The sequence below is a fragment of the Triticum aestivum genome, chromosome 1B (genome assembly GCF_018294505.1).
Source record: "Triticum aestivum cultivar Chinese Spring chromosome 1B, IWGSC CS RefSeq v2.1, whole genome shotgun sequence".
In the NCBI taxonomy this organism is placed as follows: Eukaryota; Viridiplantae; Streptophyta; class Magnoliopsida; order Poales; family Poaceae; genus Triticum; species Triticum aestivum.
Genome location: NC_057795.1, coordinates 669,351,749 through 669,379,578, shown reverse-complemented (window position 1 = coordinate 669,379,578; position 27,830 = coordinate 669,351,749). Strand labels below are relative to the sequence as shown.

The following is a 27,830-nucleotide window of genomic DNA, read 5'->3' as shown; positions in this document are numbered from 1 at the left end:
TTTAGAGGTAAATCTAAGTAATGGATTTGAGGTAAGGGCACACATGTAAAAAAATCATTTATTTTTCGCAAAAAAGAAATTGGGGAGGCTTTTTGGCTCCTGGGTGCATTTGCACCTGGATGAATAGTAAAATGAAAAAATAGTAAATTTTATGAAAAAAATATGAATTTTTTTTGTAGATGTTCGTGTTAGTGTCGCAAGTATGCTTGACAATTTTCATTCGAAACGAAGCGGCAGTGTTTCACCGATGAAAAAAACAAATTTGGGTGTAACATTCTGGGTAACAATTGATGTTCAATTTGATTTTTTACACAGGCCACGATGCTTCACCTTAACAAAAACACCTAAAGATGCTCCCGAGAGCCGAATTGTATTTCCAGCTCCTAGTCATGTTTTCTCCCATGAATCAGACGATCTAAACCAACTAGGATTCAAATCCACATACTCCATTTCTTCTTTGTAAAGTGCTATTGTGAGCCCGAGCTCGGGCTCACGTTGATAATTTTTACACGCATGCAAATTGTCACGATAGAATCGCATTTGTAGATGTGTGGGGAAATAATAAAATTGATGCTCCGAGATGCTTTAATATCGTGTGAAACCGTCGGTGCGCGAAATCAATGACCCACTCATCACGCGGCTACTTGGAGACCAAATGGTCTGTGTGTGGGCACTCACCACCACCATCGGTATTCTCGAGATGCCGCGTGGGACCTGCTCGGCAGAATTCACCACCTTCGTCCGACCGTCCACACAGCAACAGTGCATCGTGCAGCAGCTAGCTTTTGACAAAGGCAGCAGCTAGCTTAATTAGCAAAGACAGTGTCCCATCAGTCACGCGCTGCACAAGTGTGCTCCATTATTGGTGGCCAACGCCATTGCTCCTCCTCTTCCTCCACCACCAGACACCAACCATACCACCTCCCTGCTCACAGGCTTCTTCGTCTCTTCCTAATCAGTTAATTAGCCCACCTTGTTCATCAAAGAACGAGGCGTGAGCTAGAGAGAACGCCCTCAGATCTTGGCGGAGGCAGCCGGAGGAGATGGCGGAGGTGAGCGCCGGGACGGGGGCGATGGGCTCCCTCCTCGGCAAGCTTACCGCCTTGCTCAGCGACGAGTACAATCTTCTCAACCGGGTCCGCAAGGAGATCCAGTTCCTTGAGCGCGAGCTCAGCAGCATGCGAGTCTTGCTGGAGAGGCTGGCAGACATGGAGGAGAAACTCGATGGCCTTGCAAAGGGCTGGAGAGATAGAGTGCGCGACCTCAGCTACGACATAGAAGACTGCATCGACCGCTTCATGGACCGCCTTGGAAGCGGAGATGCCAAACCAAAGTTCATGAAGAGGACGGTGCGCCGGCTCAAGACTCTGTGGGCGCGCCATGACATCGCGACCCAGATCAAAGAGCTCAGAGCTCGCGTCATGGAGGAAAGCGAGCGCCGTGACAGGTACAAGCTTACTACGTACTCTTGCATGCAGTTGTATGTCTGGATGCAACGTGAGATTAATAAAGTGTTTTTTTCAAAAAAAAATTGATACTAGGTACAAGCTTGATGAGAGTTACTACAGTGCAACGAAGACGGTGGAGATAGACCCACGGATAATTGCGATCCACGAGGAGGTCAAGGGCTTGGTGGCAATGGACGGCCCAATGAAGCACGTCATTGCCTTGCTGATGGATGAGAGTACAGAGTTGAAAGTGGTGCCGATTGTCGGATCAGGAGGGTTGGGGAAGACAACCCTGGCCATGGAGGTCTATCGCAAGATTGGATCAGGAGGGGACTTCCAGTGCCAAGCTTGCGTGTCAGTGTCGCGCACACTTGATCTGGTGAAGCTCCTGAAAGATATCTTGTCTCAGACCGATAAAGATGCGTACAAAGAATGTCAGAGTTGGGAAAAGGAACAGTTAATCCGTGAAATCAAACATATCTTGACAGGAAAGAGGTGCGAAGTATATAGATGATTTGTTTTATTTCCCCTCTTTATACAAGCACCTAGCATTAATTGATTCATATATTTGGATGACATGAACAATTATTATTATTTAAAGTTACCAGGCTAGATCAAATGGTCATCTTTATAGCTGTATTGAGTATGTTTAGTTCCTCGAACATCTAGATTGTTTTCGCATTACCTCAAACTAGCCGACCCAGTAACTGTTGATGACAAACACTCATTCATCTTAGCTTCGTAAACAGGCACACATAAAAAAAGTTCACTTCAGTTCAACCCACCAATGCTGGATCAGTCTGATTTACTTTTCTCTTTGGGCCATACTCCTTCTCAATAAAAAAAATGTTCTTACTAATAGCTCGATTGGTGATAGTTAACACACAACGCCACTTTCCTCTTCTTTTTATGCGTTGGCGCCTATTTCTTCCGTAACTTCTAAAATTGCCTGGGTTGAAGTGTTCTAATTTCAGACTATACCCAACAAAGACGTTGTCCAGGCTGCTGAAATAGTACTTCATTTTACCCCGACCCAAACCACAACCGTTTTATGAACGTCACTCCTTTCTTTGGACAAAGCTTTATTGATTCTAAAGATGTTCCGAAGGTGATGCAATAAATCGATTAGAATTCAAACCTGAGCCTTAACATCAGATCCAAATCGTGGCAGTTTCATCTCGTCTGGATGGCTGTGTGTCAGTGTGTGCAAGGCGGCAGGGCTCCATGTGCACACAGGACAGAGAACAAAGGACAAAATAATTAGATGGCATGTAGCCAGGACATCACATGAATCATTATGGTTGTCAATGGTTGATGTTTGTGTTTTTGGTGCTAGTATTAGGATTCGAGATTGAAACTCAAACTTGACACTAGTTTAGTGGGTCAAGTAGACTTATTTGTTTCTTCTATTAATAATATGTCATATAGTCCCTTGATGTGCTTCATATACTTCTGTTTTCACTTACCATCGGGGTGCAATGAGTTAGTACTTCTAACAGTTTGATTGATGCAAGAAAAGGTTACAGAAATGTAAATATGAAACATTTATGTATCTCTTTGCATATATCAAGTTAAGTGCTAGTGAAATTCATCACAATAATGACAATGCTTAACAATACACAATCTTGACTGCAGGTACTTCATTGTTATTGATGATGTATGGAAAGAACAAGATTGGAAGTTGGTCAAGGCAGCATTTCCTGACAATAACAATGGTAGTAGAATAATTGCTACTACACGCATTGCCGGCGTAGCTAATTTATGTTGTTCCATATCCGATGAGCAACCCTACCAAATGGCACCTCTAGATGATGTTGATTCTCGAAGATTGTTCTTTCAGAGAATTTTGTACTCAAATGATTCATGTCCTTCTGAACTGGAAGAAGTTTCTACTAGGATTTTAAAAAAATGTGGAGGACTGCCACTGGCTATAATTACATTTGCAAGTTTGCTTGCCAGTAAGACACATAACAAGGATGAATGGGAGAGACTGCAAGATTCCATCGGTACTGGTTCTTCGTTTGATAATGATGGGAACTTAAAAGGGATGAAAGATATATTGTTACATAGTTACCTGGATCTTCCCCACCACCTGAAGGCTTGTTTACTGTACTTGTGTATATATCCAGAGGACTCCATGATAAATATTAAAGTGCTCAAATGGAAATGGATAGCAGAAGGATTCATTGCTGCACAATGGGGAAGTTTGGATCAAGTAGCAGAGAACTGTTTTAATGAGCTCGTTAATAGAAATATGATCCAGCCAGTGTATGGTAATTATGACAGTTCGGTGAAATATTGTAGGGTCCATGATATGGTGCTTGACCTTATTATATCTTTATCGGATGAAGAGAATTTTGCCACTGTCTTAAATGGGCGTATATGCAATTCTTTCCCAAATAAGATACGTCGTCTGTCCATGCAATCTAGTGGCAAAGAGCATAAAGGTGCAGTTGGGGCAATTAGAGAGACCAAGATGCATATTCGCTCATTGACTGTGTTTGAGCTGCATAAGCCGATAGTACCCCATCTTGTGGACTTCCATGCTTTGCGGGTGTTGGATCTTGGAGATTGTATTTGGTTGGAAAACAAGCATGTAAAAGACATAGGAAGTTCACGTCAGCTAAGGTATTTGCGAATTGGCCATTCTATGATTACTGAGCTTCCTTGTGAAATTGGAAAGCTGCAGCACTTGGAGACTCTCGATTTGCTATACTGTAATTCACTTCCAAGACTGCCATCAACGGTGACGCAGTTGCGGAAATTGGTGCGCCTATTTGTCAGCGATTACACACAATTACATGCAAGTGGGTTCCGGAGTCTGCAAGCCTTGGAGGAGTTAGGCTTCGTGGAAACTGACGACCCAGTGAGATTTTCGGAGGAAGTAAATGAGTCGGGCAAATGCAACCTTCGCTCTCTTCGTACTGGTGGAGAGATAGCCGAGCGTCTGTTCTGTAACTCATGCTGCACATACCCGTGCCTCCAAGTTCTTAAAATTCACTCAGGTATTGGAATGGTTCCCAGGGGAATGACCTCCCTCGAGAATCTCATGACACTACTCATACAGGTCACGGAATTTGATAATGAGGGTCTCCAAGTTCTCATGGGCATGCCTTCTCTTGCCCATCTGGATCTTGAGATAAGAAGAGGGGCCATTAATGAAAATCTGATCATCGGTAGTGATGGATTCAAACTGCTAAAGGTCTTCCGCTTCCGCTATTCACCCTTGCGTCCTGTTGTTGAAGTGAAACCAACGGGTGGACTGCGGCTAACATTTGCACCAGGTGCTATGCAAGCACTCCATTGTCTCCGTCTTGAATTGAACCCAATGTGGATCGTGTCTGACTTTTTTGCAGACTTGGGTGTCGAGCATCTTCCAGGCCTTGCACAGCTCGAGGTGAAAATCAATTGTTACGAAGCAGCTCCAGGCAGGGTGAAGGCTCTGGAGTGTTCCATTGAAAAAGCAACCAACTTGCTCCCCAAGTGCAGAATCCATGTCAGCAGAACCTTTGAAAATTACATGTTTAAGGATGACAAGGAGTGGGAAGATGTCGTCGCAAAAGAATCTCTGGTGAGGAAAGGAGACGAGAAGAATGAGAGAGTGACCACCAAGAACTAGCCACCTTAATCCAGCTGGTAACTCAAATGATAATTGAAGTAAGCGCGGCTCTGCACTGGGACTGAACATGCTACTCTTTTCCACTGATTTGATGCCATTTTTGGTATGAATGCAGTCCCCTGTGACTGACGCTGTAACATTCAAGCAAACTTATTTTTCTCTATCAGAACTAGTGCAAACTGTATCACCTATTTCTCTCGATTAATTGTAGTCAGTAATGTATGGCTGTATAACCTGCTTGCATGTCGCAAAAAGGAAGGAAGGTTGGTTATTCAATCAGGGTGCTCGAAGCCTAGCTAACGTGCCGTGCCTAAACTATCAATCTTGTGGTAAGCTTGATGGCTCTGTCAAAAATAAAAGCAGACACTAATGCTGATTTTGCGAGTGCATACATGCTCTTGTAATTTCAACTGAATCTGGGTGGTCAAGATTCCATAGTAACGTTCAAGCTTTTCAGCCATACACCCAAAGTTGATGAACATGTCATCTGTTCAGAGGCAATCAACATCAGGCACTGTTGAAATTCTGCTTTCTTTCCATCTCCATTACAGCACGAATCTTAACACTGACGGCAGGAAGTACAGACACATAATAGAATTCTGTCACAGCCAAGATGAGCTTTTACTGATTTCCAGGAATGCATCTCCATCACCATCCTCTGCCAGGAGTTTGCATGCTCATCTCCAGTTGCCAATGGCCTTTATACTGACTGCAGACTTTCTTATCCATATGCAACCCCTTTATACTGTTCAGGAAATTGAGTTCGTCCCCGTCAAGAAACTATATATCGCCAACCTTTGCCATGATCAGCTTTCGTGACGACAAATACATCGAGATTGATAGAGTTCTTATTATCAAAAAATGGTGCTAGGTACTGTTAAACACATATTCATGTCACGTTGGAGTACAGGTTTCGCGCACAAGGAGACGTCCAGGAGATAGACTAGGTTGTTAGACAAGTAGTTCAATATCTTGTAAACCTCTTATCTCTTTATCTCTTCCTCCCCAAGTTATAATCTTCTCCAACAAACTTGTATGCGCTATTTGCCAGGGAGGTGCGCCCCTGCAGCCTATCCAGAAATAAGAGAAGAAGGCATCACAGAGCCTCCTCAGAGCTCAGTGACTCTCAGCCGTTGGATGCGATTTCTGGATGCGTTTTCGTCCGTTGGATCAAGATCTGGAGGAATCTGTGCCGTCGGATCAAAATAATCTACTGCTGGAATGAATAGTAACTTCCTATAACGCCTCCCCCGCTCGTTTTTACTGCGTTTTACCGGTCTAAGGTCGCTGGCGTGTGGGTCCGTTCACGGGTGGGCCTCAGTTGTCAGCGACGGTGGCTTGGTTCCGGCCCGGTCGCCCCATCGCGCGCATCGGCGGGGGAAAGATCTCGTGCCACCGCACGTTATATCTTGCCTCGCCGAGGGGTATTTTGGTCTTTTCGGGCGTGCGTGATGTGCGGTGGTTGGCCCGTGCGACTATGGGATGGGGGCGGGCAGCGGCTTGCCCTGTCGTGCTCTCATTCGTCCCCTTCATCTCCTTCTCCCCTCCACTCCCCATCGCTTCCCTCTCCTCAACCGCCACCGCCATCGCCGGGAGGGGCTGCCTCTCGCGTCGCTCTCCGCAGCTGCCACCGCCCCTCCCCTTCCAAACCCACCGAGATGACTGCTGCTCGTTCCTGACTTGGTTTAAAATCCATACAAGTTTGCATTGAAGTTCTTCAGCAGGTGGCCTACAAGGAGGCGCCGTATCCTACCATGTCTTACGACGGAAGGAAGTGCAGACTGATTAATTACATGCTTAAAGTTTACACTGGAAAACCATTATTCTTGCTAGGATTGTTTCTGAATGTTTCAGATTCATGGCTTTCTGCTCTGATTTTTACAGGCCAAAACGAGGCAGCGTTCCCAAATGTGAAGCAACAACCCGCAGAAAGATGAGCAGGAGCAGATCGGGGATGAAGCCAAGATCTACGATGGTGATTCTTCCAATAAAATGGTACATCACATGTTCACCTAGCAACTTCTCCCAGAACCATAAGTCAGCCACTAAACATATTCAGTCTACTTGTCATTCTGACATGTCAACTGATAGATGCAGGTGGCCAATAGCTTGATGGTGCCGTCGATATTGTCTCCTCCAGCGTCAAGGAACCAGCTAAAAACGTCATCGTCAAGCAAGCGACGCTGAGCAAATGTCAGGTGCCATCACGCACCATGGCGTGGCAATCAGATTGGCAATATGTTCGATGCAGCGTACAATGCCAATGATCAGTTCATTTTTGTGGATTGTTGTGGGGGATTGAGGCTTTAAAGCACATGAATTGCAGCAGGAATTGTTCAGGATGCTACTGCTGTTGCTACTTGGCGCGTTACCATCACCGGGAGGAGCGACGGCCATCCACATCGCCATTGCCATCGTCCTTCAGGTGCTCTTCCTGTCTCTCTCGTCAACCCCCTCCTAGCCACTGATCTGAGATCTCCTCTCCATTTATTATGGCATAGCTTGCAACTGTACCATATATTTGAGTGATAGGATTGTTGTGCAGACTATAATGTGGAATCAAGATTTTGGTTGAGAGAGAGAGAGAGAGAGAGGATCACGATCTTTCTTGTGTCCTGTAATCAGATATAAAGGACACTATATTTATAGTAGATTAGGCACATGGTTCATTGCTGGCTTGCTAGACCTGTGTGGCAAACGCCAATGTGTTTATCTGTACATACAGCGGCCTCTTTGAATTTTTCTTCCTCTGCATCATGCTGATGCAGAGGCCGGGGAAGCCCCCCTTTTCGAAAAAAAAAGGAGATGATGCTGAAAATGATCACATTTATGAAGTTATGCTCTGCTTTGGCGCATGTTTATATCCTAATCCAAGTAACTGGTTCTCTCTTCTACTGTGCCTTTGATAATTTTCGTGGCATTTGCATCTAATTATCTGCATGACAAGATTTAGTGTGTGTCAGGGACACTGGAATGATTTTTACCTGAACAATTGAAGTGTGAATTGAATTTACGAGTTGTTATCACTGAAAGTACAAACTGTGAATGTTTCAGATCAAGTATGTGTAGGTAGTCGCGTCTTTAGGAGGTCTGAATATATTATTTGCTGTCACTGACAGACATAGTATGATTGTTTGCTCCTTGGGAGGTCCGTTCCTTCAAGTACAGCTAAAGCAAAGAAACTCCAACTTATTTTAGTGTTTGAGATTCTGATTACCAATCTGCAACAATGTCCATGCCGCTTGGTATTGCACTCTAATTATTTTCTTTGCTCATTTGTTCTCCTGCAGATGGTTTACGTCTTAACTGTCTACAACAAAAACGATAAACAGCACCGCATCCGGGTACCAAAGCCATCCATGCATTTCATATTCCTCTCATCATACACTTGACCATAAAAATCAGCTTATTTGATTACGACCTGCCATTTAAGCTATCAAACTACTGTTATTGCAACTGGTCTTGAAAGGACAATAACCAGTTGGTTTCATACTTCATAAATCATGTTTGGCGCCACTTGGATTTGGTTGAGGTGTTGGACTGCATCGTGGATCTGATCAGGATTATTTTAGCTTGGATTTTGTCTTCTTTTCTACCTCTTATTTTACTTTCGGTTAGCTGCTCCTTGGGTTCTAGCTATCTCCTTTTCTTTAATTTTTCTTTTCTTTGTCTTCGCCTTGACACTGGATTGTACATGAGCTGTTTTGCAGGTACTAATGTTGGTGTGAGCTCAAGGCAAAAGGCAAAACCCATTTGTAGTTTCAGCTTTACGGGGCGTTGTCAGCAATGATTGATGAGGTAATTGGTTGAGCTACTTTTGGAAGGGGCGACGGAAATCATAAAAACTACGATTGCAATGGAGATTCAACATATAGAAAGATGGAAGAGGTTCCGATTCTCTCTCCCCCATCCAATTTCTTTTGATTTAATCCCCAGTCTTATTTATCTATGCCTACATGGTGTGCGACTTCAAGGAAAGATTACTCTGTAATATTAGTGCTTCACTGCCTACTCAATAGTGTCCTTTTTTCTTATGAAATTTAGCTGCAGTCATGGATCACTTACATGTACATTATGTTACATCTCACGGTTATCTGACTTTCTTACGCAATATATATCTCTGTCATTCACATATATATGCTTAATTCGTGGAGAAATATATCTTTTGCTATAACATAATGTCGATGATGATGGCCATAGAACCAGCCAGCTCACCTGTACTAACCTTCTTAAAAGATAGATCTATGGCCCTTTAGGTTATTTGCTAGGCATATCATCTAATCCAATTTACTTACAGTCAAGTGCATCCCATCAATCACATCAATAAAAGAATATATGGTATTAGAGTCCGTCAGAGATTTTTGTTCTGCTATGCCCTTTCAGATCCTGATTCAATAACTTTCTTATAAGTTTCTTTATTTTGTCCTATTAGATTCCAAATCTGACTTTGGGCGATTGCTTGAGGGAGTTTCCACTTCTTTTTGTGTGTGTGAACTATTACTGTGTATGTTCCATTTACCTGTGCCTGCTGATTCATGGTAGGATATCCCAATAATTATTGCACGCCTCGTGCTTCTGAGGTAGGAAGTGCGGCATTTTGCCAATAATGACGGTTTGTATTTTTTGTACTTGATGTTAGCTTGGCTTCTAAATGGTCCGCATGCTTATGAGGTAGGAAGTCATGCATGGATTTTTTTTTATCAGACAAATTTATATTCTTCAGATTAGTAATCCTATATTTTTCTGAGAGAGATATATATTTCTTCTTGCTCATTCTTTTGGACCTAGAGCCAGTAGAATAATTAGAACATGCCTCGAGTATTTGTGCCATCTGCATACACTTCAGCTCAAAATAATAATGTGCTTCCTGTTACTTGCTTTGTCTTGGTAATGTACATACATCAACTGCGATATATAATTGGTAGTAGATAAACAATATTTGTTATGCAGTGAATGATTTTAGATTCTTCCATGAAAGCATCTTCCCCCTTTTGTGATTTGCACTACATGAAATGAGTTGCGATCATTGTCGTGATATATTTCTTCTCTGAATATTTATTACCATGTAACTTGAGTATCCGGTGTGTATAGTTGATTAGTTGTATACCTCATTTTAAGAAAGGAAAAAAATCATGAGTGTCCATTATACCTGAATCATATATTACTACTGCGCACTGATCAGGGCGTGTAGCATCAGATCTACAACTTACAGAAAACAGAAAACAACTCAAGTAATGATGCTAAAATATTTTGGTTTGAGCTTGAGACTTGGTTACAGCAGAAATTTCTCATGGAATATACTTAAATCCATGGAAAATAATAAATTGAGGTCTTTTATTATTGTTTTGCAGGTTATGAACATGATCTTATTGTGCTCCACTTGATTCATAACTAAACGTCACAGTAGTAGCTCATATGCACTTCTGCTTTGCTGTACAACCATTTATTGCTTTGTATTGCCAGCATGCTCTAAAATGTTTGGAACATGCTTTTGCAGATTGCTTTTTTTATGTGGAGAGGTTTTATTGTTTCAACCGAGTCAAATGCAAAAGGAAGGCACACATCTGCTTCCCTCCTGATGTTCACATATACTGTTGATGTTGAAATAATTATTAAAGACTGAACTATAGAAAGATGGGATCAGAATTAGGAGATATGTAAATATGTAATTTCTCTCGAAGATGAGCTCAGAATTAGAAGAACCATATCTGTTGATCTCTTTCACTATCGTTAGGACCTGCTTTTGGTATATCATGATACATTTTCCATGACATGCTCAAAGTGATATAATGAACTGAACCATTTTATTATTACAAGTTACTCCCTCTTATGTCATTCTTTGATCCTTTGATCTGTTTGTTGCCATGTACCTTTGCATGTTGCAGACATGTGAAATATATATTGTATATTACCATGTTATCTAAAATGGCACATGTGGTATTATAGTATAACTACACACATGTTTAGCCACAAGTGTGGGGACCCGGCAACGCGCGCCAAGGCGGGCTACAGGTCTAGTATATAACATGCAACGCGCCCCCTCACACCGAGGGTAAGACGCTTTCGCCTATTCGCACATGGTAATCAGAGCCTCCTCTTCCAAAACCCTAGCTGCCATCTAGTGCCAAGCCATGTCTTCCTCTAGCGCCGCTCAATCCAATCTCGGCGGCCAAGTCACGGAGAAGCTCTCCCGGACGAACTACGTCCTATGGCGCACGCAAGTTACACCGCAGCTGAGGAGAGCCGGGCTCTTCGGCTATGTCGATGGAACCATGCCAGAACCCGCCCGCCTCCTCGTCACCAAGGACAAGGAAGGCAAGGAGACGACCGAGCCCAATCCTCTCCATCCCATCTGGGTGAGGGAGGATCAACAAGTGCTCGGCTACCTCCTCAGCAACCTCTCCAAAGAAGTGCTGATCACGGTGACCGCGATCACCACCGCGCACGCTCTCTGGGCGGCGCTCGCAGGCATGTTTTCCTCTCAATCTCTGAGTCGTGTTAACAACATTCGCACTGCTTTGATCAATGCACAGAAGGGCAACCAATTTGTTGCCGCGTACTATGCATCTATGCGCGGCCTGGCCGATGAACTCGCCGCGGCTGGCAAGCCAATCCAGGATGATGAACTGATCTCCTACCTGCTGCACGGGCTGGACATGGACTACCAGCCCCTTGTCTCTGCCCTCGACGCCTGCGTCATGCCGGTCTAGTCAATGAGCTGTACGCCATGCTGAGCAACTTTGATCAGCGCAGTTCCATAACACCGGTGGCGGCTTCAAGTCTTCGGCAAACGCGGCCACCCGTAGGCGCGGCGGGTACTCATCCCGTCACCGTGGTCCTCCTCGACACAAGGGCAAGCAAGGTGGTGGCGGCTCCAGCAACTCCGGCTCGCGCGGCGGGCGCCCTAACTTCAACAACAACAACAAGGGTCGCCGTGGCGGGGGCGGCAGCGGCAGTGGCGGCTCGGGACGGTCACGACCCGATGCTGTATGCTGTCAAATTTGCGGCAATCTTGGCTACTCGGCCAAGGATTGCTGGTATCGCTTTGACGAAGATGAAGCTTCCTCGGATGAAGAAGACAAGGTTGCTGCCGCTGCCGCCGGGTCCTATGGAGTGGATACCAACTGGTATCTGGACAGCGGTGCCACAAACCATCTCACGGGCGAGCTCGAGAAGGTGACCCTCCATGAGAAATACCATGGGAAGGACCAGATCCACACGGCAAGTGGTGTAGGTATGAGGATAAGTCATATAGGTCATTCTGTTATACGTACCCCTTCCCGCAAAATTCGCCTTAGAAATTTTTTGCATGTTTCTAGTGCCAACAAAAATCTTCTCTCCGTTCATCGTATCACTATTGATAATCATGTGTTCATTGAATTCCATCCTTTCTTCTTTTTGATCAAGGATCAGGCCACGAGGAAGGTACTCTACCGCGGTAGATGTGTTCGAGGGCTTTACCCATTGATTCCGGAGTTTAGGAGATCAAATAAACAAGCTTGTGGTGCTATCAAGCTTTCCTCCACACGATGGCACGATCGTTTAGGACATGCATCTTTTTCTTTAGTTGAACGCTTGCTTAAGAAAAATAAGCTCCCGTTTGTTGGTGAGCGAGATAGTGAAACTATATGTGATTCTTGCCAAAGAGCAAAATGTCATCAATTACCTTATCCCATATTTACCAGTGTTTCTACTCAACCTTTGCAATTAATTTTCTCTGATGTTTGGGGGCCTGCCCCTACCTCGGTGGGTAGACACACATATTATGTTAGCTTCATCGATGACTATAGCAAATTTTCTTGGATTTATCTCCTCAAGAAAAGACCTGACGTTTTTCAAGTGTTCAAAAATTTTCAAGCACCTGTAGAACGTAAGTTTGATAGCAAAATTATTGCTGTCCAATCCGACTGGGGAGGGGAATATGAGAAGCTCAATTACTTCTTTCAAACACTTGGCATATCTCACCATGTGTCATGCCCCCACGCTCACCAACAAAACGGATCTGCCGAACGCAAGCATAGGCACATAGTAGAGGTCGGTTTGGCCCTCCTTGCCGGTGCTTCCATGCCCCTAAAATTTTGGGACAAAGCTTTCCTCACGGCCGTTCACATCATCAACATGCTTTATAGTCGAGTGATCAATAATGAAACACCCACTGAATGGCTTCTCCATATCAAACCAAACTATACATCACTTCGTGTGTTTGGATGCGCCTGTTGGCCCAATCTCCGACCATACAACTCTCGCAAATTAATGTTTCGGTCAAAACAATGTGTTTTTTTGGATATAGCACTCAACACAAGGGGGTCAAGTGTCTAGATGTTTCTACCGGTCGAGTATACATATCTCGTGATGTTGTGTTCGACGAAACTAAATTCCGCTTTGCTGATCTACATCCAAATGTTGGCGCTTTACTTCGGAAAGAAATTCTACTTCTTCCTCCTACTCTAGTATAGCTCTAATAATCCTACTATGACTAACCTTCTCACCACTTTACCTGAGTTGTATGATGATGCAAGAAGCCATGCTGAAAAAACGGAGCTGAAATGATGAAGAAATCTGTCCAACAGGGCCATATTTCATGTGCCAGGATCGGGGGAGCAAATCTCCCTTGGGATCAGTTCCCGCAGACCTGGCGGCAGAATCTGCCTCGGGATCGCCGCCTGGAGATTCGTCAGGCCAATCCTCCCCGGACTCCGCGCCTTCTGCTGCTCCCGCTGCGGCCGACCGCGCGCCAGCGGGTGGAACCGCCTATGCCATGCGACCCACAGCAGCTGGAGGAGACGCCAACCCCGCGTCGCGTTCACCTGGGCCCACGGGCAAGCCCTCGGGCGGGCGTTTCCCCGTCCAACCCGTCTGCTACAAGCGGCGGGACCTGCACCGTCCGACCAACGCGGGCCCCACGTCTGGCGCCAGAGGGGAAACGGTGCAATCATTGGCACATGATGAGCCGGGCCCGGCGGGATCTTCTGTGCCGCAGGCGGCTTCTTCACGTGCTCCTGGTGTGCCGCGGTGCACAGAGGATCCGGCGCCTGCTCCCAACGCGGCTGCTGCGCCTGATCCTGAATCCGCCTCGGGATCAGACCCTGCAGTTCAGCCGGGATCTTCTGCACCACTGCCAATCTCGTCGCGTCGCACTCCTCTTCAACAAGGGGTAATACAACCTCAAAATTATAAACACATGACAAAGTTTGGGATGGTATGTTCCACAGGTGAACCAGGCGAGCCACATACACTTGAAGAAGCACTTGGTGATGAAAACTGGAAGAGAGCAATGAGAGAGGAGTACTCAGCCTTGAAACGAAACAACACATGGCATCTGGTTCCTCCACGGCAAGGTAAAAACCTTATTGATTGCAAGTGGGTATTTAGGATAAAGAGGAAATCCGATGGAACCATTGATCGTTACAAGGCAAGACTTGTAGCAAAAGGATTCAAACAACGGTATGGCATTGATTATGAGGATACTTTTAGTCCAGTTGTAAAAGCTGCCACTATCCGTCTTGTTTTGTCCATTGCTGTCTCTAGGGGCTGGAGCCTCAGGCAGCTAGACGTTCAGAACACGTTTTTGCATGGTGTTCTGGAAGAGGAAGTGTACATGAAGCAACCTCCTGGGTTTGAAAACAAAAATGCACCTCATCATGTGTGCATACTTGACAAAGCATTATATGGACTGAAACAGGCTCCTAGAGCATGATACTCACGTCTGAGTCATAAAATGCAAGCACTTGGCTTTATTCCTTCAAAGTCTGACACCTCCTTGTTCATTTACAACAAATGCAACACTCACATATTTGTTCTCATATATGTTGATGATATTATTGTCACCAGCTCATCTAATGAGGCTATCACAGGACTTTTGAAGGATCTTAGTGCAGAATTTTCTCTCAAGGATCTTGGAGAGTTGCATTTTTTTTCTAGGGATTGAAGTAAAGAAGCATGAGGATGGACTTCATCTCTCCCAAGAAAAATACGCAACAGATTTGGTAAAAAAGGCTGGTTTGCAAGGGTGTAAACCCTCACCTACTCCACTGTCCAGTTCAGAGAAGCTGTCTCTTACAGAAGGACAGCCCTTGAGTCAGAATGACAGCACAAGGTACAGGATTTTGGTAGGTGCACTCCAACATCTGACGCTTACAAGACCTGATATCTCATTTGCTGTCAATAAGGTATGCCAGTTTCTTCATGCACCTACCACAGTTCACTGGACTGCTGTAAAGCGTATAGTCAGATATGTCAAGAACACTCTGAGTATTGGTCTGAATTTCAGCAAGTCATCATCCACACTTTTGAGTGCCTTTTCAGATTCCGACTGGGCAGGTTGCTTGGATGACAGATGGTCCACTGGTGGCTTTGAAGTATTTTTTGGTCCTAATCTGATTTCATGGAGTGCTAGGAAACAGGCTACTGTCTCTCGCTCTAGTACAGAGGCAGAATACAAAGCATTGGCAAATGCTACAACTGAGATTATATGGGTGCAATCACTGCTGAAAGAACTTGGTGTAAAAAGTACTAAAATGCCATGTTTATGGTGTGATAACCTGGGTGCCACATATCTGTCTGCTAATCCAGTGTTTCATGCTAGGACCAAGCACATTGAAATTGATTTTCATTTTGTCAAAGAACGAGTGGCTCAGAAGAAGCTTGACATACGTTTTGTGCATTCCAAGGATCAGATTCACAAAACCCTTACCCACAAGAAGTTTTGAAGACTTCAAACATAATCTCAACTTGATGAAGTTGTGATTAAGGGAGGGTGTTAAACACATATTCATGTCACGTTGGAGCACAGGTTTGGCGCACAAGGAGACGTCCAGGAGATAGACTAGGTTGTTAGACAAGTAGTTCAATATCTTGTAAACCTCTTATCTCTTTATCTCTTCCTCCCCAAGTTGTAATCTTCTCCAACAAACTTGTATGCGCTATTTGCCAGGGAGGTGCGCCCCTGCAGCCTATAACATGCAACGCGCCCCCTCACACCGAGGGTAAGACGCTTTCGCCTATTCGCACAGGTACAAGCTTGATGAGAGTTACTATAGTGCAACAAGGACGGTGGAGATAGACCCACGGATAACCATGCTCCATGAGGAGGTCAAGGGCCTGGTGGCAATGGACAACCGAGTGAAGCAAGTTACTACTTTATTGTTGGATGGGAGTATGGAGCTGAAAGTGGTGCCGATTGTTGGCTCCGGTGGGTTGGGGAAGACCACCTTGGCAATGGAGGTGTATCGCAAGATTGGAGTACGAGAAGACTTCCAGTGCCGTGCTTCTGTATCTGTTTCACGCACTCTTTATCTACAGAAGCTCTTGAAGGATATCTTGTCGCAAATCGCTGACAAGGAATGTCAGTTAGAGGGTTGGAACATAGACCGACTAATTCGAAAAACTGCACACATCTTGACGGGAAAGAGGTACTCCTACAATGTTTTGTTTTGTGTACTCTATATTTATTCTCATGTACCTACCGTTTATTAACTCTTTCTATACTTAGATGACCTGGTAGAGCTATTTTTTCAAAATTAATAGTTTTATTTCTATTTTGTAGTACTCATGTTTAGCCCTAATCTATTTGTAGCCAGAGGTTTGATTGATACAAAAGAAATTACTGAAAAATTAAGTACAGAAGTACAAAATATTAATGGTGAATATCAAATTAGTTGCTATTACAAGTCATCACAGCTATCAAATGCTTAATGATGCACAATATTGAAAGCAGGTACTTTGTTGTCATTGATGATGTATGGAAAGAAGAACACTGGAAATTGGTCAAGTCAGCATTTCCTGAGAATAATAATGGTAGCAGAATAATTGCTACTACACACATTACCCGTGTAGCTAATGGGTGTTGTTCCGACTCCGGTGGTGAACCCTATCAAATGGCACCTCTAGATGATGTTGATTCCCGAAAATTGTTTTTTAAGAGAATATTCTGCGTAGATGATCCTTGTCCTGTTGAACTGGAAGAAGTTTCAACTAAGATCTTAAAAAAATGTGCTGGTCTTCCACTAGCTATAATTACAGTTGCAAGTTTGCTTGCCAATAAGATACATAAGGATGAATGGGAGAGACTGGAAGATTTCATTGGCACTGGTTCGTCGCTTGATAATGATGGGAACTTAAAAGGGATGAAAGATATACTATTACTTAGTTACTGGGATCTTCCACACTATTTGAAGACTTGTTTATTGTACTTGTGTATATATCCAGAGGACTACACAATCACGTGTGAAGAACTGAAATGGAAATGGATGGCCGAAGGATTCCTTGATAGACGATGGGGACGTTTGGATGATGTAGCAGAGAAATGTATCAATGAACTTGTTAATAGAAATATGATCCAGCCAATTGATATTGATGATGATGGTACTGTGAAATATTGTCGAGTCCATGATATGGTGCTTGACCTTATCATATCTTTATCAGATGAAGAGAATTTTGCCACTGTTTTAAATGGGCATGTATGCAATTCATGTCCAAACAAGATTCGACGTCTGTCCGTGCAAGTTAGTGGCAAAGAGCATAATGGCGCAGTCTGTGCGATTACAGAAACCAAGATATATGTTCGCTCACTGACTATATACCTGGAATACTTTGAGCATATACCCCACCTTGTGGACTTCCATGCTTTGCGCGTGTTGGATCTTGATGGAAATAAATGGTTGGAAAACAAGCATGTGAAACACTTAGGTAGTTCATGCCAGCTGAGGTATTTGCGAATTAGGGGTTTTGAAATTACCGAGCTTCCTAGTGAAATCGGAAAGCTGCAGCACTTGGAGACTCTCGATTTGATATACTGTTATTCACTTCTAGGACTGCCATCAACCGTGGCGCAGTTGCGGAAATTGGTGCGTCTATTTGTCAGCGATTACACACAATTACCTGCAAGAGGGTTCCGGAGTCTGCAAGCCTTGGAGGAGTTATGCTTCGAGAAAACTGACAACCCAGTGAGATTTGTGGAGGAAGTAAACGAGTCGGGAAAATGCAACCTTCGGTATCTTTGTACTAGTGGAAAGATAGCCGAGCGTATGTTCTGTAACCCATGCTGCACATTCCCGTGCCTCCAAGTTCTTGAAATTCAGTCAGGTATTGGAATGGTTCCCAGGGGAATGACCACCCTCGAGAATCTCATAAGACTACGCAGAAAGGTCACGGGAATTGATAAGGAGGATCTCCAAGTTCTCATGGGCATGCCTTCTCTTGCCCATCTGGATCTTGAGATAATAAGAGGGGCCATTAATGAAAAGCTGATCATCGGTAGTGATGGATTCAAACTGCTAAAGGTCTTCCGCTTCCGCTACTATTCACTCTTCCGTCTTGAATTTGAAGTGCAACCAACGGGTGGACTGCAGCTAACATTTGCACCAGGTGCTATGCCAGCACTCCGTTGTCTCCGTCTTGAATTGAGCCCAATGATTGTGGCGTCCGACTCTTTTGCAGACTTGGGTGTCGAGCATCTTCCAGGCCTTGCACAGCTCGAGGTCCATATCGATTGTTACAGAGCAGCTCCTGGCTGGGTGAAGGCTCTGGAGTGTTCCATTGAAAAGGCAACCAGCTTGCTCCCCAAGTGCAGAATCCGTGTCAGCAGAGCCCTTGAAGGTGCCATGTTTAAGGATGACAAGGAGTGGGAAGAGGTCGTCGCAAAAGAATCTCTGGCGAAGAAAGGAGACCAGACGAATGAGAGAGTGGCCACCAATAACTAGCCACCTTAATCCTGGTAACTCAAATGATGGTGATTTTTTTTTACTCACACCTACGAGTAGCAATTTTTTGTAATATGTCCTACACCCATCTTGAACAGCAGTTCGTGGATTCAAGTCAAGTAATGCATCCGGAGAATCCAGTCCTGCTACTTACTGCCATGTCTGCAATTCAACTGGCCGGCCATCAGCATTTGGTTCCAAAAGCGTTGAGTGGATCACTTTGTCTTGCTGGGTTGCTTGAGTTAGAACAGACATTAGTAGTAGATGTGTTTTTAATTCGCTGTTGGGGAAGATTGAGTTCTATTTAACTCTCGTGGTGGCAAATCTATCTTGTTGTTTGTGTACGATTTACGCAGGCTGAACTGAGCTATGAGTCTTGCGTGATATCTCTGCATTTGATTGGGGTTGTCGTGTGTAGCATACGTGCTGGTTGGCAAAAGTTCAGAGCTATGGTGAGCTCGCCCGTCAAAATTCAGACATTAATTAATGCCGATCTGGTGATCTCGACCAAAATATAGGTGCTACATTCTGTCCAACTCCCCACCTGCACCGAAAGCATGCAAGTCGCCATCCAACGATGGAGACGCACAAGCTTGTACGTACGTAATTTTGGAAACGAATTATCTCTCGAGTCAAAGCTTCTTGCTGCTCTGCTCCTAAGAGTTGGAATTCCACCGCGATAATTGAAAGTCAGGGCGGCTCTGCACTGAGACTGAACATGCTACTCTCGCGTTTTTAGTTCCCTGCTAGGGAAGCTCGGGCTCCGTAACAAGCCTCAATTTTATTTAATTCTTGTCGTAGCAAAACTCTGTTTTTTTTAAAAGGGAAGCAAAACTCTGTTATTGTTTTTGTGTGGTTTACACAGGCCGTGCTGAGCTATGCATTATTTACTCAGGCCGAACTGAGCTATGCATCTTCTGTGGTATTTCTACATTTGATTGGGTTGCTGTGTGTAGTATACGTGCTACATTTGATTTGGTTGAGCTATATTTAGACATGCATGTCTGGAGTGCAGTCCCCTGTGACTGACTGCTATGCTACCTACTGCTGTCCTCGGTAACATTCAAGCAAACATATTTTCTCTATCACAAGTTCAGAAGTACTGCAGTCTGTATCACTGTATCTGTTGCTTGATTGTTGCAAAAAGACGTGCTTGAGCTTATACCATCGATCTTCTGGTAGTCAAGGCTAGCTGGCCCTGTCAAAACGAGACGCTGGTGCTAATTTTGTGAGCGCATAGCAGTAGATATAGCAGAATTAATCTTCTAAACACATGTAAATATAGCAATTTGTGGCAGAATGGGGTCATGAAACAATAAAAATACAGAGTATGCCTTTTAAATCCACCTTAAATTTAGCACAGGAAAATATAATGTAAATTTTACTTGGTTTCCTTTTATGAGAATAGAAGAATGGTATGAATACAAGATGTCAAATTTAAAATCCGTGAAATAAATGAATTCTGTGAATCAACCATACATTCTTGACTAAACTAGCAGACAAGGTTGCGGATATTAGTTATAGTCTACAGGTGCTCTCAATGACCTGCTATAAAAGTGGTAATGAATTGCATGCCAGGAAATAAACTTTACACTGCACTCTTTTAAACAAAGAAATGCAAGGCTATGTTTTTTCATCAAAGCAAGAAGTAGAGACACAAATATAATAGTTGTAGGCTTGTAGCCTACACATGGTCTAAGCTTATAATACGACTTTGAGCAGAATAGAAACAACAAGTACGAACTAAGCATAACACACAAAAACTAGTAACATTCAAGGGTCTTGTACATTTGCAAAATCAATTTTAATCCTTGGCCCAGACACCACCTCCTCAATCCTGGGTTGCTCCAGAGTCGGCACAAATCAATACTATTCCTGAATTGAGTAGACCATTCTGCATAGCGCCATAAGGGTGTGACAACACAGACAAGCAAGGGCGGCCCACGTTGTTTTGGCTTTGGACAGAGGGTGGCACAATCTTCAGAAGGGCTCCCTAACACACTTGGAGCATCCACACAAGGATCTGTCAAAGGGATCAGCAATTGAGAAATTATGGGTATGCACACGGTCAGTGAATTTCAGGTCCATATCATCTTTTAGTTCAATTCGAGCGCCTTGAGAAGCTCTATTCTCAACTTGTAGTTGCCTATGTTGACAACAAACCCATTCTTCGTTGCCAATTTGAAAGAATCCGATTTCCATTTCTTTCAGCACTTTTGCATTCAAAATAAAGAACTTAGCAAGGTTAGTAAATGCCCTCCTGTCACCATTGTAATTCTTCAACACCACTTTTTTTAGATGGAGCTCAAGACACCGAACTGGATCCAATGGACCATGCTTCCACACATAATTTACATCCTTGTGCCGATTCAACTGGGGATAGGAAAAACATATGATATAAAGATAGTTGTTAACAAATTGGCAGCTAAATACTAGTAGTTCACTAGATCCTAATTCTGAACCAGTGTTGCTTTGACATTTCTAGCAATAAATATGAGTACTCACAATGACATAGAGCTTCTCCAAGCAGGGGAAGCACTTCAAAAAGTCAACAAGCACGCCCAGATTAGGGCCCATAGAGTCAAGAACCAAAATCTTCATTGAGTGCATTTTGGTTGTCAAGCTGACAGCAATCATCTTCTGGAGAAAACAAAAAGTGCGATGTAAGAATAATAGCATGCCTACAGGAATGGCGAATGCACGATTGTCCTTGCCGCTACCTGACTGTATCTGTTACTTTTTTTTTATTATTGCAAAAAGGTTAGTTGGTTGGTTATCCAGTCCGGGTGCTCGGAGCCGAACCAACGTGCTTGAGTTAGTTGGTTGAACCATCAATCCCTGTCAAAACGAGACGCTGACGCTAATTTCGTGAGCGCATATATGCATGTTGTTGTAATCTCAACTAAATTTACGTGGCCAAGTTTCCACAAAAATAAGGTTCAAGCTTTTCAGCCATACATAGGTGTCAAGACACCAGACTTGATAAACATGTGATCTGTTGAGGCAAGCGACGGCAGCAGGACAACACGGCAAGAAGTACAGACACATAATAAAATTGGACTTGGCTATTTGTATGTCGACTGAATTTTCTTTTGGTGTAAGTTGATTTTTTTTACCTTTGGATCTTCATCAGACGGTTGTGTCTTGTGTCTCCTACCTCCAACCTGATGCAGTCTTGTGGTAAGTTGGCCCGTCAAAATTCAGACATTCAATGTCGACCCGTGGCCACATATTCCTGTTATCTCGACCAAAATATAGGTGCAGTGCTCTTGTAGAACAGCATCTGGAGGATGTGATGTCGGCTAGCTGAATTTTATCCAACTCCGCGCCTGCACTGAAACGATCCGGCACATGAGCTTGTAATTTCGGAAGCGATTTCTCTCTTCCTAATCGCACCACCGGGAAAATGATTCTATGTCCCTTGCTGTTGGTAAGAGTTGGAATTTCACGACCACAACAGTCAGAGCAGCTCTGCACTGGGACTGAACATGCTACTCTTGCAAATTCTTGCACCATGAAGGGCATCTTTTACCTGCTGCCTACTGCACAGCTATCACACGTTACGAGTCTGATGGATAGCAGGCATAAGAATGAGAAACAGAAGTACACTGAAACCACTGAATGTCTCAACATGGCTGGAAAGTGATACTGAAGAAACAGAGTTGGTGTAGCAGAAAACAAATCACTAATCTCAACGTGACTGAAAAATAAAACTCTCTAGCTTAGATAGTAAAAACGGGAACTTAGAACATATTCTCTGACAAGAGAAATAGAAGAAGACAGAGACTTACCGAAGAAAGGTTTACAAGCATTTTCTTGCCCGTTCATCTAGTTTCAAGACCAAAGATCTGAGAGACTAAAGAAATGATGAAACATAGAGTACAAAACTGAAGAGGACTAAGCACCTAAGGAACTATGACAGACTGAACATAAGGAAGACTGAAGAAAGACCAACGAACTAGTAGCAAATTAAGAAAGTAAAAAAGAAACAAATACTGAGAAATTGACAAGAAAGAGCAGACTGAACCAAGAAAATAAATAAATAATGATTAATGATGAAAAAAACACATCCAGATGTACTGCAAGATTTATTTTTTGAAATAAAAAATGCGCCAAATGAAAAAAAGTCAGTTAAGATGTCCGACTCCTTGCAAAATTTTGAGAAATCTCCTTCAAATGATTTAACAGCCTATTGGTAAAAAAAACGGGGTTCAGAAAAAAACTGAATCTCTTCAATAAAAAGAAGTCCATGAAAGTCTCCCATTTTGGTATCTGTGAACAGAGAACAGGAAAAAAGAGGAGAAGCGTCTCTTTCCTGAAGAAGCCAAATAATGTACTGCAACCACATAAAAGCAAGACAAAATAAATTTACTAAACTAGCAGACAAGTTTGCGGATATTGGTTGTAGTCTACAGGTGGTCTCAATGACCTGCTAACGAAGTCGTAATGAATTGCATGCCAGGAAATAAACTTGACACTGCACTCTTTTAAACAAAGAAATACAAGGCTATGTTCTTTCATCAAAGCAAGAGGTAGAGACACAAATATAGTAGTTGTAGGCTTGTAGCCTACACATGGTCTGAGCTTACAATACGACTTTAAGCAGTAGAAAAAACAAGTACAAACTAAGCACAACACACAAAAACTAGTAACATTCAAGGGTCTTGTACACTTGCAAAATATATTTTAATCCTTGGCTCAGGCACCACCTCCTCAATCCTGGGTTGCTCCAGAGTAGGTATAGATGTTACCATTCCTGAAGTGAGGTGACCATTCTGCAGACGTCAGAGCATCTCCAGCCGTTCGGCCCCCCCAGGGGCTTGAAATAGCGTGTGGGGGGGGGGGGGGGGGGGGCACCCCAGACGCCGTTTTTTGAAAAGTAAACTCGGCCAAACACGACACATATTCGGCCAAACTAGGCGATTTCATTCATATTTGTACATAAAAACTTAAAAAACATAATTTAAAAACTTAAAAAACATAAAGTAGAACTACTGTGCCGCCGTCCGCCGCCCCTCCTACAGGCCGAAGAGCGCGCCAAAGGTGTTGTAGTCACCGTTGTTGCCCTCCTCCTTCTTCACGCCGCCGCCGTCCTTACTGCACTCTTCCCTAGGTCGCCTTGGCGGACAGGTTTGGTGGGCGGCGGTGGTGCGTCATTGTCACTGTCCTCGAGGACAATGACACCGCCCTCATCGCGGCCGCGGTGCCGAGCGGCGAACTCCTCAAGGGTGCAGTGCTGGCGCTCCGTCTCCAGCCGGACGCAGTCCTCACGCGCCCACTTGATGGCGGCCTCGTCGACGGCGGCAATGTCGCCGTACTCGCTCTTCACGGCGATGAGCCCCGGCTCCGTTTTTGGCTTGATGAGGCAAGAGGAGGAGGAGGAGCCACGACCGCCCTCCTTGATGACGAGGACGGGTGTGCCGCCCGAGCGGCGTCTCCACGGGCTCAGCCTTCACGCTGGCGAGCGCCGGCAAACTGGTGGAGCGGGAGGAGGAGAAGGAGGAGGAGGACGACGACCCACCCGCCATGCACCTCGGCATCCAAATGTCGCCGCTCCGGCGGGGGACAGGCACCGGGGCCGCCGAATACAGGAGTGGCGGCTGGTTGCCGCCCTCGAGGTACTCGAGGACGTAGTGCAGTGTCCGCCCGGGGATGCCCCACCACAGGCGGCGGCCATCGGCGTTGTGGCGCATCATCACCAACGCGTTGTTGGTGGTTGTTGGTGGAGGCGACCTGCTCCTCGAGGCGGCGTTGGAAGTACGCCGCCCAGCTGGCGTGGTTGTTGGCGGCGTACACCAGGCGCCGCGCACCTCCTCCGGCATGGAGGCCCGAATGCGCACGATCTCACCGTGGAAGCGGCCGGCGTCGGGCTGTGGGGGGACGGGGACACCTCCGGCGCTGAGCCTCCACCGCCTCGGCACGCGCATGTCAGGCGATGATGGGTAGTTGGCCTCGTGCAGGAGGTACGCCTCCCACTCGTGCAGGGTGCGACGGCCGAAGCCGTTGGCCGTCACACCGGCGCCGGGGAAACGCTTTCCCATCAACGGACGAGGTGGCTGGAGGAGGCAAGAGAGAGAGACGGGATGAGGCGTCGTCGACGAGTAAGGGAGGGACTGCGTGCGAAGGAGAATGCATCCACCGGGGAGGGATAGGGCGGCTTTTTATAGCCGCATGGGGGCGGCAGACGTGTGTGTATGTGGGTGCGCCGCCGTGCCGTCACTGCGCCGCCCATGAGGAATTAATGGAAGGCTGACCGGCGGCAACCTTGGCATTGATTCCCCGCGGGAAAACGAGGCGATGAGGAAGACGAGACGCAGCTGGTCGCTGACTCGGTGGGCCCGCCGACCTTTCCCGTCAAAAATGCTTCCCCCGGTGCCCCTGGGCGCCCCCAGCGCCGGCTTCGGATTGGGTTCGCCGGCGCCAAAATCGGGCCTAACCGGCAAAAAATGGGCTTCTGGGGGCGCGACTGAGCCTTTTTTTAGCGCCGGCGCTCAAAAAGGGCCTGGGGTGGGGCTGTTGGAGGTGCGGCTAGAGATGTTCTCCTAAAAGCATCTCTAGCAGAGCCCTCAAACCCACAAACCCTTATAAATAACTATTCTTTTACTGTTTGCGAGCAAAAAATCGCGTAGACTAGAACCCCTTAACCCTCAAACCCTCAAATTTTTTTAAGGGTCCAACCCTCAAACCCTCTCCCAACCCTCAGAAGTAAGGGTTGGGGATCAAAACCTACCCCAACCCTCATTTGGCGGTTATCCTCGCGCGGGAAGTAAAAATCCTCCCAACTCCCGCGCCCACGCCCGTGTCCGCCGCTGCTAGTCGCCCCCGCCGCCGCCGGCCGCCCCGTCGACCTCCCGCGCGCCCGCGCCCGCCCCGCCCCCAGCCGCTGGCCTCTCCTCCACCTCCTCCCGGCCGCGGCCGCGCTCGCCCCGCCCCCGGCCGTCGCCATCCGTCCCGCCGCCCGCGCCACCCGCCGCCCCGCCGGCTTCTACTCCCGCGCGCCCACCTGCTGCCTCCGGCTCCCGCCCGCCGCCTTCGCCTCCCGCCCCCCGGCCTCTCCTCCTCCCGCGCCCCTCTGACTTCGCGCCCTTCGTGTCAACCCGCCGCCACCGCCCTCCGGCCCGTGCCCGCTCCCACGCCCTCCGCCTCCGCCTCCCACCCCTGGCCACTGCCCTCCGACCGCGCCTGCCACGCCATCCGCCCTCCGCCCCCGCGCCGCCCTCTGCCTGTCGTGCACGAGGTGCTCGACGGTATGCCCGCAATGACAACGTCGTTCATGGGGAATATTCCGTTATAAGGGTTGGGTTTGAGGGTTCTAATCTTTGCCCCTGTTTTTCAACCCGTAAAAGTGCACAAAAAGACCATTTTTGGACCCTTAAAACGCTAGTGAGGGTTTGAGGGTTCTACTAGACATGCTCTAAGGGTGTGACAACACTAGACAGACAAGCAAGGGCGGCTGCATTCTTTTGGTCGGTAACAAATTGGCAGCTAAATACTAGTAGTTCACTAGATCATAATTCTGAACAAATGTTGTTTTGACATTTCTAGCAATAAATATGAGTACTCACAATGACATAAAGCTTCTCCAAGTAGGGGAAGTACTTCAAAAAGTCAATAACCACACCCAGATTAGGGCCAATAGAGTCAAGAACCAAAATCTTCATCGAGTGCATTTTGGTTGTCAAGCTGACAACAATCATCTTCTCGAGAAAAATAAAACAAGTGTGTTGTAAGAATAAAAGCATGCCTACAGGAATGGTAAATGCACGATTGTCTTTGCTGCTACCTGAAAGACTGTGGTTTTCCAAGGTGGAGTGTGGATATTTGTTCAGACAACGAACCAAGTATCTCCAGTTTAGGATCCCGGATCACTTGTATGGTCGTCGGACTAGAGTCTGGATAAATCAGTAGCAACCTCTCAAGGCAAGGGACGTCCTCAATGACCAGCTCCTGGAAGGTGAGGACACCTTCGGCATGAGGAGCATAGAAGACGATGCTCCTGAGCGTTGGCGAGCTGATGCAAAGGCGACCATTGTCGTGGGAACAGATATGATAGTAGAGGTTAGGAGTACGTATAGGAGGGCAGAGCCTAGCTACGGCGAGGTCGTACACTCCGAGTTCAGACCCTTTCAGAAGAGGTAAAGACCCTGCCTCTCGGTGGTGCAAGAGTTTTGTTATCTGGTGTGATGTGTTACAAGGGGTGCGACCCCTTGTGCAGGAGCAGAGGGGCAGCTTATATAGAGCCTGCTGGCCCCTCATGAATGCCCCGTTACCCAAGGTTTCAATGGAGAAGTAAAGGGTGCGAGCATTACTAGTAACGTTTGTATTTGATGCTCTTTAGGGTGACGAACTGATTGCCCGACCGTTTCCATACCAAGGTTGCTCTAGGTCTTCTGCCTTCAAGTGACGGTTGGTACTCTGAGTGAATAGGGACAGTCGAGTGATGGAGAAGTTTTCGAGTGGATCCTTTGTTCAAGTGACTTGTACGATGCGGTCATTCCAGTCGGTGCCTCCTTTCTAACTTTGTAGGCCTTGGGTTCTTGTATGTAATGCCCTTCGGTAGGGTATGTAGGTCAGGCCTGGGACCCTATCCTAGGTACATGTCCTCGTCAACCAAAGCCCATGTTGTGCAGCGAGACACTTTGAAAAACAGTGCAGCCACAAATTATGCTTCGCAGAGATTGCTCCGAGATGTCGACGTCATAGAGGATGAGCTTCTTGAGGTGCATGAAGCTCGGTGGCATGGCCAGGGCAGGGAATCAGCAGCCGCCGAGGCCGAGCACGCGCAGTGTGGGCGTGAAGCGGGTCAGCGAGTGCGGTGGCAGTGGGTAGTGGTTCCTCCTCTGAAGGTTGGTGACCTCCAAGTCCTTGAGGCCGGCAAGGGACCTGGAGCTGAACCAGTCGTCGACCTCGCCTATGCTATCGGGGGAGAAGAGGAGGTGGAGCAAGAAGCGGCGGGCCGGGCCGGGGTGGTCGGAGAGGATCTTGAAGACCAGCGTGGCGCGTGAATCGTCTCGTGAGAGGGCATGATCCGCCACGAGGTTGAGCAGCGTTTCCGAGGAGCGC

General features: G+C 46.0%; 3 protein-coding genes and 1 long non-coding RNA gene across 6 annotated transcripts; 3 read left to right on the top strand and 1 right to left on the bottom strand.

The window, feature by feature from the left end:
* The first annotated feature begins 856 nt into the window (after positions 1-856).
* On the top strand, positions 857-5,357 carry LOC123147071 (disease resistance protein RGA5). Of its 2 annotated transcripts, XM_044566323.1 has the most exons (4): positions 857-1,447; positions 1,542-1,943; positions 3,084-4,732; positions 4,805-5,357. In XM_044566323.1, exons 1-4 carry the CDS (start codon positions 1,044-1,046, stop codon positions 5,065-5,067), a joined length of 2,718 nt encoding a protein of 905 aa, XP_044422258.1. In that variant the 5' UTR covers positions 857-1,043; the 3' UTR covers positions 5,068-5,357. The 2 variants fall into 2 exon arrangements, with proteins under 2 accessions (XP_044422258.1, XP_044422253.1); XM_044566318.1 differs by having other exon boundaries at positions 859-1,447; positions 3,084-5,357.
* Positions 5,358-6,845: 1,488 nt separating this feature from the next.
* LOC123147060 (uncharacterized) lies at positions 6,846-9,554 on the top strand. Of its 2 annotated transcripts, none has more exons than XR_006473038.1 (4): positions 6,846-7,062; positions 7,159-7,492; positions 8,358-8,411; positions 8,778-9,554. It is a non-coding gene; the product is annotated as an uncharacterized lncRNA (long non-coding RNA). The 2 variants fall into 2 exon arrangements; XR_006473039.1 differs by having other exon boundaries at positions 6,943-7,062; positions 7,165-7,492.
* A 1,644-nt stretch (positions 9,555-11,198) lies between these two features.
* LOC123082191 (uncharacterized) lies at positions 11,199-18,767 on the top strand. The gene is made up of 6 exons (XM_044504576.1): positions 11,199-11,771; positions 11,821-12,288; positions 13,658-14,221; positions 15,237-15,598; positions 16,080-16,478; positions 16,784-18,767. The coding sequence occupies exons 1-6, from the start codon at positions 11,199-11,201 to the stop codon at positions 18,765-18,767; spliced, it is 4,350 nt and encodes a 1,449-aa protein (XP_044360511.1).
* A 1,980-nt stretch (positions 18,768-20,747) lies between these two features.
* Positions 20,748-27,023, bottom strand: LOC123082179 (uncharacterized). The gene is made up of 3 exons (XM_044504569.1): positions 26,561-27,023; positions 21,273-21,415; positions 20,748-21,140 (listed from the first exon to the last, which is right to left on the bottom strand). The coding sequence occupies exons 1-3, from the start codon at positions 27,021-27,023 to the stop codon at positions 20,748-20,750; spliced, it is 999 nt and encodes a 332-aa protein (XP_044360504.1).
* Between the last annotated feature and the right edge of the window lie 807 nt (positions 27,024-27,830).

Bases quoted from the DNA above. Each gene is read 5' to 3' on its own strand.
- LOC123082191 (XM_044504576.1), top strand. From the start codon at position 11,199: ATGTCTTCCTCTAGCGCCGCTCAATCCAATCTCGGCGGCCAAGTCACG. The intron at 11,772-11,820 runs GTCTAGTCAATG...TGATCAGCGCAG, and splicing joins TCGACGCCTGCGTCATGCCG to TTCCATAACACCGGTGGCGG. The intron at 14,222-15,236 runs GTAATACAACCT...GCTGTCAATAAG, and splicing joins GCACTCCTCTTCAACAAGGG to GTATGCCAGTTTCTTCATGC.
- LOC123082179 (XM_044504569.1), bottom strand. From the start codon at position 27,023: ATGAGGGGCCAGCAGGCTCTATATAAGCTGCCCCTCTGCTCCTGCACA. The intron at 21,416-26,560 runs AGTCTTTCAGGT...GCACTTTTTGTT, and splicing joins ACTCCACCTTGGAAAACCAC to TTCTCCAGAAGATGATTGCT. The intron at 21,141-21,272 runs GTGAGTACTCAT...TCCTATCCCCAG, and splicing joins TGGAGAAGCTCTATGTCATT to TTGAATCGGCACAAGGATGT.
- LOC123147071 (XM_044566318.1), top strand. From the start codon at position 1,044: ATGGCGGAGGTGAGCGCCGGGACGGGGGCGATGGGCTCCCTCCTCGGC. The intron at 1,448-1,541 runs GTACAAGCTTAC...AATTGATACTAG, and splicing joins GAAAGCGAGCGCCGTGACAG to GTACAAGCTTGATGAGAGTT. The intron at 1,944-3,083 runs GTGCGAAGTATA...TCTTGACTGCAG, and splicing joins CATATCTTGACAGGAAAGAG to GTACTTCATTGTTATTGATG.